The sequence below is a fragment of the Procambarus clarkii genome, chromosome 29, assembly GCF_040958095.1.
Source record: "Procambarus clarkii isolate CNS0578487 chromosome 29, FALCON_Pclarkii_2.0, whole genome shotgun sequence".
Classification (NCBI taxonomy): domain Eukaryota; kingdom Metazoa; phylum Arthropoda; class Malacostraca; order Decapoda; family Cambaridae; genus Procambarus; species Procambarus clarkii.
Window position 1 is genome coordinate 15,832,395 of NC_091178.1, and position 11,726 is coordinate 15,844,120.

At 35.7% G+C, this 11,726-nt stretch overlaps 1 protein-coding gene across 2 annotated transcripts; it reads right to left on the reverse strand.

Annotated features, from left to right (window-relative positions):
* Window positions 1-144: 144 nt before the first annotated feature.
* Window positions 145-11,184, reverse strand: LOC123765098 (ankyrin repeat domain-containing protein 40). 2 transcript variants are annotated; one of them, XM_069333540.1, is made up of 7 exons: window positions 10,962-11,184; window positions 9,223-9,358; window positions 8,633-8,778; window positions 7,374-7,625; window positions 6,709-6,856; window positions 6,386-6,569; window positions 145-3,479 (listed from the first exon to the last, which is right to left on the reverse strand). In XM_069333540.1, exons 2-6 carry the CDS (start codon window positions 9,345-9,347, stop codon window positions 6,386-6,388), a joined length of 855 nt encoding a protein of 284 aa, XP_069189641.1. In that variant the 5' UTR covers window positions 9,348-9,358; window positions 10,962-11,184; the 3' UTR covers window positions 145-3,479. The 2 variants fall into 2 exon arrangements, with proteins under 2 accessions (XP_069189641.1, XP_069189640.1); XM_069333539.1 differs by having other exon boundaries at window positions 145-4,672.
* Between the last annotated feature and the right edge of the window lie 542 nt (window positions 11,185-11,726).

Below are 11,726 nucleotides of genomic sequence, written 5' to 3' on the forward strand. Positions count from 1 at the left end.
AATGGTGGGTTTCATAAGCTACCGTCACCTACCTTCCAGATTAGCAGGGCACACAGGCCACCTTTGGCACAATGAGGCAGTACTCACTGAGAAGTTCTTGCAATCATAAAAAATCATGAAATGGAGCACTATTGAAACTAAACCTCTAAAGCATCATTTATTCTAGACAGAATAAAACATCACACAAAATACATAGTATTTCAATTCAAATGGTTATACTGTACAGCAAAGAAGCTAAGAAAACAATATACTATATAGAAGATGTAAATTAAAATATTTAGATCATTTAGAAAACCTATACATTTTTTCATTACCAAAATTTATTTAAACTTTAATGAAGTTTAGTATTTTAAAATTCTCAATGATTTAAACATAATTAGAGTACTGTATTTCTATACAATGTAACTACTGGTAATTACCTGTAAAGGATAACTGTGAATGTATAAAGATTACAGCCAAAAAGAATACAAAAGTGTAACACTTAAAGCAGTAAGAAAAATTACCACATTTTACAAAATTACTAAGAATTACATTAAAAAAAGCTAGCAACATACAATACTTTTAAAGTTGAGATATGACTTAGGCCAGGTACATAAATCAGTCAGGTTATTGAGCTCCACATTTCCTTTAAGACACAACATATCGATCATCTTACATTCAGGTCCCTAATTACAGCTAGGTGCACAGAAGCTTACAATGAAGATATAGTGCCTAATCATTCCACCCTGCCCAGGATTTGAACTAGAGTTATTCTAATTTACAGTAAAAATAAATTTTATTACGTCAAGAGTTGGCTGGTATGTTGAAGATTTACCTGGGCTCAATAAAATTAGCCTTGGTAAATTTGCATTGGGATTATGATACAGTGTGTGACCTAAAAAATCCTAAAGTCAATATAACTGAAACCTCAGAAATCTAAAAACATTTTGCTATTGGAAAAAATGTATCGTATCCAGAAAAAATAGCTGGACCAACTTGCCATCTTAATTACTCGAGGTTGAACAATTTGTCCAGATATGTAAGCGGTATATCAAATAGAATCAAATACAGAAAAAAATTGAATGTAATGAAATGCCAGTTTTTGGGCAAGCCCTGGAGGTTACCTGAAGAGTTTCTTTCATCCTGATGCCCCTGTTACCTAGCAATAAATAGGTACCTGGGAGTTAGACAGCTGCTATGGGCTGCTTCTTGGGGGGGGGGTAATAAAAAGGAGGCCTGGTCGAGGACCGGGCCGCTGGGACGCTAAGCCCCGAAATCATCTCAAGATAACCTCAAGATACTGTATTGTATTTATTTTTTATATAGTTTTAGGCAAAAGACAAAGGAAAAATTCTGTAAAATCTCAAAACTAAAAAGAAAAAATTAATTAAATTGTTTGGAATAATATTGTCTAGATTTTTGAGGTTGTACTGTACAGTACTGGCTTTAAACTACTAAAAAGAAAACCCTTAGTTATGGACCCTAATACTACGACTAAAATTACAATCAAGTAATTTATTTGTACATAATAATTCCCTTTCCATTTCCTCAATGTATCATTTAAGTGATCTTAAGGAATTTTTAAGTGTTTAATTATCACAGGCTAACATACATAAGTACAGTACATAATTAGTTAATAAATAACACCACTTTAGCTGTAAGAATTGTTAACCTCTGCGCTGCACACCTTTTAAAACGACATTCCCGTGGTGCGGCAAAAATAAATTCTTCCAAAAAACAGTATTTTTCCTTTTGGTATTGTTAATTAGCATCCAGGAAGCATGAAATTCCAAGTAAAAAGTCTCTTGTAGTTTAGCTGTAACCCATAGTTTTACCTTTAACTTTAACCCCCCAAAAAATTGATGCACTAGCAATTTAAATATGTCACACAACTACAGTACTTCAGAGAGCTTCAAGAATCCAAGAAAAACAATTTATTAACAAAACAAATGGGAAAAAAACTGCGTGTTGACAGGAGCAGTGCGAGGGTTAATACAGCACTAGTAACAGTATGATCTGATGTTCATAACCCCTTGGTCAACAACATACACTGTACTTTCATACAAAATTCTTAAATACAGCAACACCTATTATATCAATATGAATTCTTAAAGCAGTGGTCTGGAGTCTTTATTGTCAACAATTTCTAGAGGACTTCTTTTCATTTTACACTTAGGCATTTTGGCAATTAACAGTACTAAGGTATATACAGCATTTTATACTTAACTAACTTTGGAATTACATTTACATGTACATTTTAAACTTAACTGTCTTTGGAATTATGTTTATATGAATAAGCATTAAATAGAAACTGCTCTTTGGGCAGAGATTCCAAGCTTCTATATAGATATAAGGCAATAATAATGTCCTATCTTTCCCTGTAGATTTACATGACCTAAGCCTGCATAATTTAGGCTTACAACATCAGATGCACTTTAGAAGCCTTAGCAGGACAGATTCTAAAGATACAAGTGAATCAGGATTAAAATAGTAAAGCAATGGTAAGATTCCCTTGTGGAGAATTCAAAAGGGAAGCCTTGTACATAAGTGAGACAGAAGCATTCATTGAGTTACAATGCTCCTATCTTTACCATTGCAAAATAATACAGCAGATCCTTCAAAGTTAGCTTATGCCTGGATGGAATTTGCAGAGATCTCAGTTCTTAAGTGATATGGTCATGGAAACCATTTTTCCTTATATTCTAATGACTGACAAAAATCTGCGATGAATGCAAATTACAAAGTCCCAGAGAAGAAAATAAATTAAGAGATAGTTCAGTTGTACTGCATTAGACATTTATGCTTACACCTTAAAACTTAAAAAGAAGAATTCAGCCTGTATCAATAAAATGTGAAAATGCAATTACCTATATGAAAAACTAAACTTGCATATGTTTACATATATTTAAAATTAGTCATTTCCAAATGTAGTCAGCCAATAAAGTGGATGTGTAGATGCAGTAAGAAATATATGCATCTGACAACTTTTTATACATTTCTCTCTCTACCATACTTTAAAAATAAAATCCCTCTGGCATCTCCCACAAATTTTCTACTTTCAATATATACTTTCTGGGTTATTTATGATCTCACTAAATGCCAATGCCCTCATTATTAATATTTTAAGTATTACTAGAACAATTTACCAAGATATCCATTACTGAACTTCATTTTGAGGTCCAGTTATCATCCAGGACAATGTATCACTGAGAGGATCAATTACCTAAAAATGTTGTTATGACTGAACAATTCAAAATTTGAGATATCAAGGTTGAATTCAGATTTAGGCTTACACACCCCAACACTTCTGGTGAGCATAAGTCAGCACTGCTGGTGTGCATAGATCAGCATTACTGACCTGGTCATTTTTGTTCATATTGCTCAATGAATTAAAATGGTTTTCCAATTTTGTTTCCTGGCCCTGGGGCAGAGTCGAAGTCCTCACCCACCACCTGGGGTCAGAGAAGCGAAGTCCAGAGGAGAGGTTTCAGAAGAAGGGGCTGGATAGAAGAAAAAAAAAACAAGGTGGGCAACATCTCAAATTCTGGGTCCCTAAACATAAGATGGACCAACTACAAGGCATTCAACCAGGCACAAAACTGCAAACACTGAAGGTGGACAAAATGAATCTGCAACAGGTGACTGCATATGATTCAGTTTTAAGGTCAGAAAGAAGAGTCACATGAGGAAAACAAACCACACAGGACTCATGGTTGTAGGTGCCACTGACCCAACTGGCAGCATGGAAGAGGCAGAAAGAATTATCATCACTCCGTAGTATGGCCGACAAACAGGCTTTAAACTTACACAAGATGAGAGCATGTTCGGAGCGACATACAAAGGCCACATCAAAACCTGCAAGGGATTACCAGGGCCCAAAGGACTAACCAAACAGGGTACCAAAGCACCAGGGATGCTCGCCAAAAATTATATAAGCAGACAGATACAGATTAGTTAACAACTGTGAAGGCCTACCTCTGTGCCCCAACCACCAAAATTGTTTGCCCCAACTACGGGTCTAGGCAGAGACCAAAAGGCCCTTGAAACACTGCACTCAAAGTAAGGTCCCCACGCTGAGAGGTTGAGAGGTGGGACCAAAGAGCTGAAGCTCAACCCCCACAAGCACAACTAGGCGAGTACACGAGGGTGCTAGGGAGCACCCAAGGAAGGGAGCCCTAAGCACATGCAGCTCCAAGTGCCAAACAAGTCAGGTCCACATAACACAAACTGGACAGAAAACCCATTCATAAAGCTAACTAAAATTTAGAATACCACCAAGCAAATAGCCCCTAAAGGACAAAGTCCTAGGATACCAGCACTTAGCTTAGCTTAGTAGCAGCGAGACCAACATGGCCGATTGATGACCCACGGACCCGACAGTTGGTATCGCTGGTGTCCACATCAGCAACTGAACAGGTATGAAGGACCAGGGGAAGACCTGGAGCTCCATTGTTTCCTCCCTGGTGGTGGGTTAGCACTGACGAGCCTGCACTAGTTTAAAGAGATGCAATCATTTGTTTAAATTGTTTGTAGAGTTCATTTGGCAGTTTCAGTCCACTGCTTTGAACCAAGCAGTGGTCCGATTTGGTTCTCTGACTTTCTGGATGTCAAAGTGTCACCTGCTCTCTGCATCTCTGTGAGGTGGGTGGGAGGGGAGGTCCTGCCTCTGGTCCCCAGTAGACCCAATAGAACTCTGTGGTTGAAGTGACCTGGTAGTTGGAACCATCTCAGTGAGACAAATTCAGGGTCCCACATGGGGCTACCCCAGAAACTAAGTGACTTGTTCAAAAGTGCTTTTCATTACATTCAAGAAATTATTTTTTGTTAATTATAACTGATACTGTACAAATGTATAAATAGACAATATTATCTCACTTTTATCACTATATTTCTTAGAATTTTGCCACATGGAAAAAGAAAAAAAAAACATTTTAAATGAATAATCATCTCTATTTTTGAAGCCAATAACCTGAAATACATTAACTTTTTAAGAATTAAAATGAAACATGACGTGCAAGTTATTCAACTTCTCATTATGAAATATTAATAATTCAGGTGCATGTACAAATATTTAATTGAATGGCACAAGCTATATGACTAGATACATCAAATATATTTTGGAAACAAATAACTGCGGGACTTATTAAGATTCTTATAATATGCCACAATGGAATGTTATTTATAAAAACCAAATCACCATTGAATATACAACATTTTTATTCATTTAATATGCATTATTGGTTCTTATTTTCCAGCTCATCCTCCTAAAATGAAAGTACTTATATTAACAATGTAATCGATCATACAAATATGGACATGACGGACTAATAGAAAGTAGAGACTTCTGTATTATTGAATTTGGACAAACTGTAAAAGTTTGTATGTTGTACGTATGTTGCTAATGAAACCTAACCTAACCATCCTAGGCCTAATACACACTATCTGAGATCTAATATAATAAATATATGTGCTATACTAAACCTGGGAATATTTAAGTTTGCTTTTTAGCTTTATTTTTTCCAGAATATAAAATTAATACTGTAGGATCAAATTCTACTCTATATTTGTCTATCATGTTGATATTTGGACAAATGTCCACATAGTTACAAAATGTACCATCTTATCAGTAGATTGGGTTATTAATATCTGTACAGGAATTTCTTTGGAAATGTTAATTTTGTAAAATGTATTATCCATTTTTTTTATATAATTGCTCAAAATCTTGGCTATTTTGAAGTTTACTTTTCAAATATCTTTCCCTGTCTATTTATCAAATCCTTAAACAATTCTCTGCACCTTAGGATCTTTGTGTGTCTCTTTTCATAAAATGTTATGATCTTTTTATTTAATGATTTTATGGGCTATTTTCCCTAGTGTACCTTAATTTCACTTTAATCAGGAGTTCCTTGTTCTGATTGTGACATTTTATTGGTAACACTTCTTGAGTCTTCAGCTTTGAATTGTCTTGTATATGTATAGCAAACTGACATAATTTATTCACAATGAAAGCAATGATCGATCAACAATTTAGTAATATACTGTACGAAACTGATATTGAATGATGCAAATATAATTGAAACTCGATTTTTATCTTGGGTCTAAACCACTATGAATTTTCACATTCCTAAGTCTGTCACCATCACTGGATGGCTGTCACTATGCTACCCAAAGAGAAAATCAAGTACTGTACTGTATTGTACCCAATAATACCCCAAATATAGAGGAGACATTACTTACATCATTCTACACACAAACTTATCTATATTACTTACACAACAAATATTAGTCATCTACTAAATGTTCTAAAGGTGGCCCCATTCTTCTAGAAATTTAAATTGTCAAAAATGTTTGTTTGATTTCTACCATTTCAGAAACGGTTCATAATATAAAAGTAGTATTAACTTACCTAGTACAAAATAGTTTGATTTTTAAATCCTTGAATTGACTTATAATTATTTTTAGAAGTTGACCGAGTGTCACTTCTAGATATAGGAACCCTATTTTGACCTTTAATTACAAGTTCCAGCTCCATAAAGTCACACAAACGTTGAACATCTTTATCATTTCTGAGACGGGTGTTTGGAAGTTTCCTGCAAATATTAAGAGCAAAATTAATAATAAACTGGTTTTATAATTGCTATTATGAATATTCGCAAATGTGGATCTGTTATTCACAACTGGTTTATGTTATTACTAAATAAAATGAAATATCTCATTAAGTGAACAAACCTTATTCTTTCCACTAACTGGGGGTTTACTGCCAGTTCTTTGCAACATGTTGTTAGTAGATGACTATAATTTATTTGAGCTCTCTGGAATTCCACTTCAATGAAGTCTGGGTCATCTGTGTTCGCCACCCTCACTTTTAACACCAGTTCTGATAATTGAAACAATATGTCTTAATAAACAAGATCTATATCATTCTTATTAGTTTAAGTATTTATTCTACTAACCTGTGCCTAAGAATACAAACTTACCATATTATGTAACTAGTTGAGCAATATTTATCATCTCCAAATTCACTATTAAAATACATCTTCATTATTTTAATACAGTATCAAAACTTTATTTCCTTGTGTACAAGGAATATCACCTTTTTCCACTAAAGCATTCTAATAGGCTACATACTTCTGTTTTGGAAATTATATCTCTTTTTCTTTTGGAAATTATATCTCTTTTTCTTTTCAACCTGTCAATTCTTTCAAGACATTAATTGGATACGAGCTCTATCTGATGAAAAACAATATTAAAGGTTATTGCCTTAAGGATCAAACTACCATAACTTTAAGCAGCTAGGAAAAAAATAATACTGTATACCCAAGTCTTGTTACTCATTGTACACACACACACACACACACTATAATGTACTTATCACACATAATAGTAAAAATTACCTTTGTTTTGCCTTGCAAAATAATCATAGCTGGAAGGTGGGTAGGGTGCTGGCCCTGAAACTGCAGCATGATTTATGGTATTTTGATGGCCATTGCCTTCTGCTAATCCATTAATGATGGGCTTTGCAGAGATATTTTTACCACCGACTGAAACTTTGTAGTCCATGGGTGGGTGTGCCATATAATTTGGTGTTATGGGAAGAGAATCAGGGTTTGCCGCTGTTCCGTCATTAGAGAGAGTAACCTCTGCACCTAAACAGAAAGTGAAATCAGGTTATAAACTAGTTATTTTTCTATAGCTTATAGATAAGCAGATAACTGACCCTTTTCCCTATGCCAATTTACCTAACATATTTTGAATTAACTGTATGAATGGAATGCATTAAAAAAAACAGTGTTGACTGTTAAGAAATGCCTCTTTCTGGTGGATCCATCTATATCCATCACCTCATGTTCTATTTAAAACCATATTTATATTCCTTTTGTTATACTCTTTCATCTCTTAATATACTTTAATCATATCACCCATTATTTTTAATTTTTATTGAGAATGTAAATTAAGCAATTTTTAATCTCTCTTCCTATGGAGTTTCGAATTTCTGGAATTAACTTTGTCATCCTCCTCCTCTGTACAAGTTTAATTGAATTTATATCCATTCTATAGACTTGTAGCAAAAAACAGCCTAATATAAATAAAGCCTAACATGGGTAAGATAAAGCTCAGGAATAATATTAGATGTTTTGTTGCTAATGCTTCTAGAAATAAATACAGTACCAGTATCCTATTGTTATCTTTTTTGTGCATTTATGCATTATTTATATTTTCCTTAAGATCCCTACTGATCATGACTCCCACATCATTTCAAATAAACTTAAAAGGACTAATTTTTACACAACTGTAAATATCAATAATTTTTATTATTGTATCTAGCTACTGGAGACTTTAGCCTATAAAAAATAAACCACGAGTCGCAAATAAAAATTATATCATTCTGTCACGTGCAGAATTTGAATATTTCTGAAGGTCAATTTAAAACAGTATTAACAAAATTATTTATACCAAGATTAATGAAAAATTCCTGAGGTCCCATGAGAATACATTAATGGGAATAAGGTTTTCCCCATGCTTATTAAACTGTCCTCTCACCACACTTAGCTTTGTACTTAGTTGAGGAGGGTTCATAACTGGACCATAATGAGTACTGCTCTACGCTAATACCATACATAATAATAAGGCATTAATAAAAAGAGAGTAATACCAAGTAGTTGCAGAATCTGTGGATTATTTGTCAGTTGAGCTGGTGTTTGTGACTGGTTATTTTCTATTTCTGGGTCAGCCCCATTTGCCAAAAGTAAACGGACTGTTTCAATATTGCCTCTCTTGCAAGCCCAGTGTAAACCCGTCCTGAAAATATATTACAGTAATGTATTAATATCACTAGAGGGAGGATAACGTCTAATAAACTGTAACTCAACTAAATTCTGATAAACATTATTCACAATATATAGGGCTACGGGTACAGCTGAAGGACCTGAACCCGAGACAAATAGGAACATGCCAAAATACACCTCAAAGATCCTGGGATGTCATCCATACAAAAGGTTGGACAGGGAATGAAAAGGCTGAGAGGCCAAAAATGAACCCAAATTTCTGAAATTCCACTTGGGGAAGCTCTAATTTCTTAGGGGATGAATCCTTTCCAACTTTTCAGGTAAAACTACCCCCCTGACTCCAACATAGATTCCATCCATGTATCCAATATAATTCCAGATCTATAAGCTTTCTAAAACCCGCTTAGACTGTTACACTAACATATAATAGTGTGCAACCAAAATATTAGAGACTTGCCAGCCATTAATATCATGTTTACTGTTTATGTTGATGCCTCTGGAAACCAGTGTCAGGATAGCTTCATTGTCACCATAACAACATGCTTCTCGTAGCTTTTCTTCATTCTGCTTCTGGAGCTCCATTCCAGGTCAATCTTAATGATAAAAAATAAAAATAAAATAACAATTAGGTTTATTCTCTTAGTAATATTATGTTTACAAATACCCAGTGTTGAATGTAATGAAACACCTCTATTTGGTAGAACCCTGGTGGCTTCCTGCAGCTAACTCACTGACATTGCTCCATACCACAAGTTGCATCAATTGCAAGAGTTCTGTTTGGCCTACCGGGGACCAGAGCCAAACCCTGAACCCTCCCCACACAGGTGCTGACAGCAAATGACATTCTGCCATTACACTTGGAAAACAGCCAGAAAATCAGCAAAGCTTAACGCACAACTGCTGGGTTCACTTTTGTATACCACACTTTGTACTGTGCTTCACATTTTCTTAACTAGGGATACAATCAAACTGTTTACATGCAATTGACTTGGAGCTCATTTTAAATTTTTTCCAATAGTATATGGGCTATCATTAGTTTTGACTAGGTTAGGTTAGGGTATGGTCAAATTGTACACAAGACTCATTTTCCAACTGTCAAAACCATATATATTGTTGGGTTAGGATATACTGGCTTAGGTTATGCTGTGTTAGCTTCAGTTGAGTTAGGTTGGTTTGGGTTAGATTAAGTTGGGCAAGGTTAGGTAGGTTTTAAAATCTGTTAGCGAACTGTCTTGTGTTCGATGTGACTTGCATCAATTTAGTTGTGTTAGGTAACATTAGTGTGGTTAACACCGAGTTTTGTTATGTTAGGTAATGTCACGCTGGGTTAGGTTAAGCAAGTCAAGATAATGATAAGCTAGTATATATGAGTAGGCTATATAGCAAAGATATGCAAGTAAATTTGATATACTGTAATTCTATTATGAACTGCCTGTGCGCAAAGTGACACAGGCAGTGTCTCGTTCAGTTCATTTATTATGCATCTCATACCCATTTTATGGGTGGTAGTGGCAAACATAACAGAAGAATGTGGCTCTGACCAAATTCAAATTTATCACACACCATTTGATAAAAGCACACCATTTATCAAGGTAAATAAGAGGGGCAGGGGACCTTAGACAAGTCACCGGCTTCCGATGGTTGAGGTCGAGGCCACTAGGGTTAGTGGCCCTCTGGTAAATCATGTAAAATGATAAGTGATGGCTCATGAGGAAACCACCCCCACCATCCCCCAAGATGGGGATATTAGATGAATGTTGACCTAGTTTTTGATCTACTCCTTGTAATCTGTCAAATAGAATAGGGTTGCAAGACATTGCTGTGTCTACCTAAGCTGGTAAATAATAAGAAAAAAGTACAGTACATCAGTACAGAAGAGAAAACATTTACACTAAAGTGCCACGATAACAAAAACAAAATAACACGGTGTAATGACAGCCTAGGGGTGTAATGACAGCCTAGGGGTGTAATGACAGCCTAGGGGTGTAATGACAGCCTAGGGGTGTAATGACAGCCTTGGGGTGTAATGACAGCCTAGGAGTGTAATGACAGCCAAGGAGTGTAATGACAGCCTAGGAGTATAATGACAGCCTTGGGGTGTAATGACAGCCTAGATGTATAATGACAGCCAAGGCCCTCTGATGTAACTTAAACCACACACTTACAAATCAACACTTCACACGTAAACAAACTCACTTGTAACCGAGATGGCAAGAGATAAAAAGCTCCTCAAGAAAGCGTAACTAGACCCTTTTACAGCCTCAACAGGGTCAAAGAACACAAACTAGACTTAGCAGTGAACCGTTCTGCACGTGGCGGTCGTATTCCTTGCACATTTAAATATATATGGGAGAGAGAATGGAGGAGAGATGAGAAAAGTCAGGTGTGTGTGGCGGGGTCCAGGCGGCCATGGACGCGTTCACACCACTAAGTCAGAATTAAGATTATAGAAAACGAAGCAGAGCTCATGGTGCTCTGCTTCGGTGCTCACTATTGAGTTGTGGTGCTCATTATTGAGTTGTGGTGCTCATTATTGAGTTGTGGTGCTCTTTATTGAGTTGTGGTGCTCGCCATTGAGTTGTGGTGCACACTATTGAGTTGTGGTGCTCACTATTGAGTTGTGGTGCTCACTATTGAGTTGTGGTGCTCGCTATTGAGTTGTGGTGCTCACTATTGAGTTGTGGTGCTCGCCATTGAGTTGTGGTGCTCACTATTGAGTTGTGGTGCTCACCATTGAGTTGTGGTGCTCACCATTGAGTTGTGGTGGTTTTTCTCTGTTTTTTTCATCTGGTTTTTGTCTTAGGTTGTCTTAATTATTTAAGTTAATTAACATATACCTTTACACAGATAAAGTTTTTAAACGAATTAGCATGATGCACATATATACATTTAGCACTTACAACAATTACAGTATCTACAGTCTCGTATCTCATATATCAAATGTTTATTAACTGTGCATAG

Excerpts from the sequence above, each read along its gene's own strand:
- LOC123765098 (XM_069333540.1), bottom strand. The coding sequence starts at position 9,347 with ATGGAGCTCCAGAAGCAGAATGAAGAAAAGCTACGAGAAGCATGTTGT. Across the intron at positions 8,779-9,222 it reads AAACATGATATTAATGGCTG|GACGGGTTTACACTGGGCTT; the intron begins GCAAGTCTCTAA and ends ATATATTTTCAG. Across the intron at positions 6,857-7,373 it reads TTTTGCAAGGCAAAACAAAG|AACTGGTGTTAAAAGTGAGG; the intron begins GTAATTTTTACT and ends TTCAATTATCAG.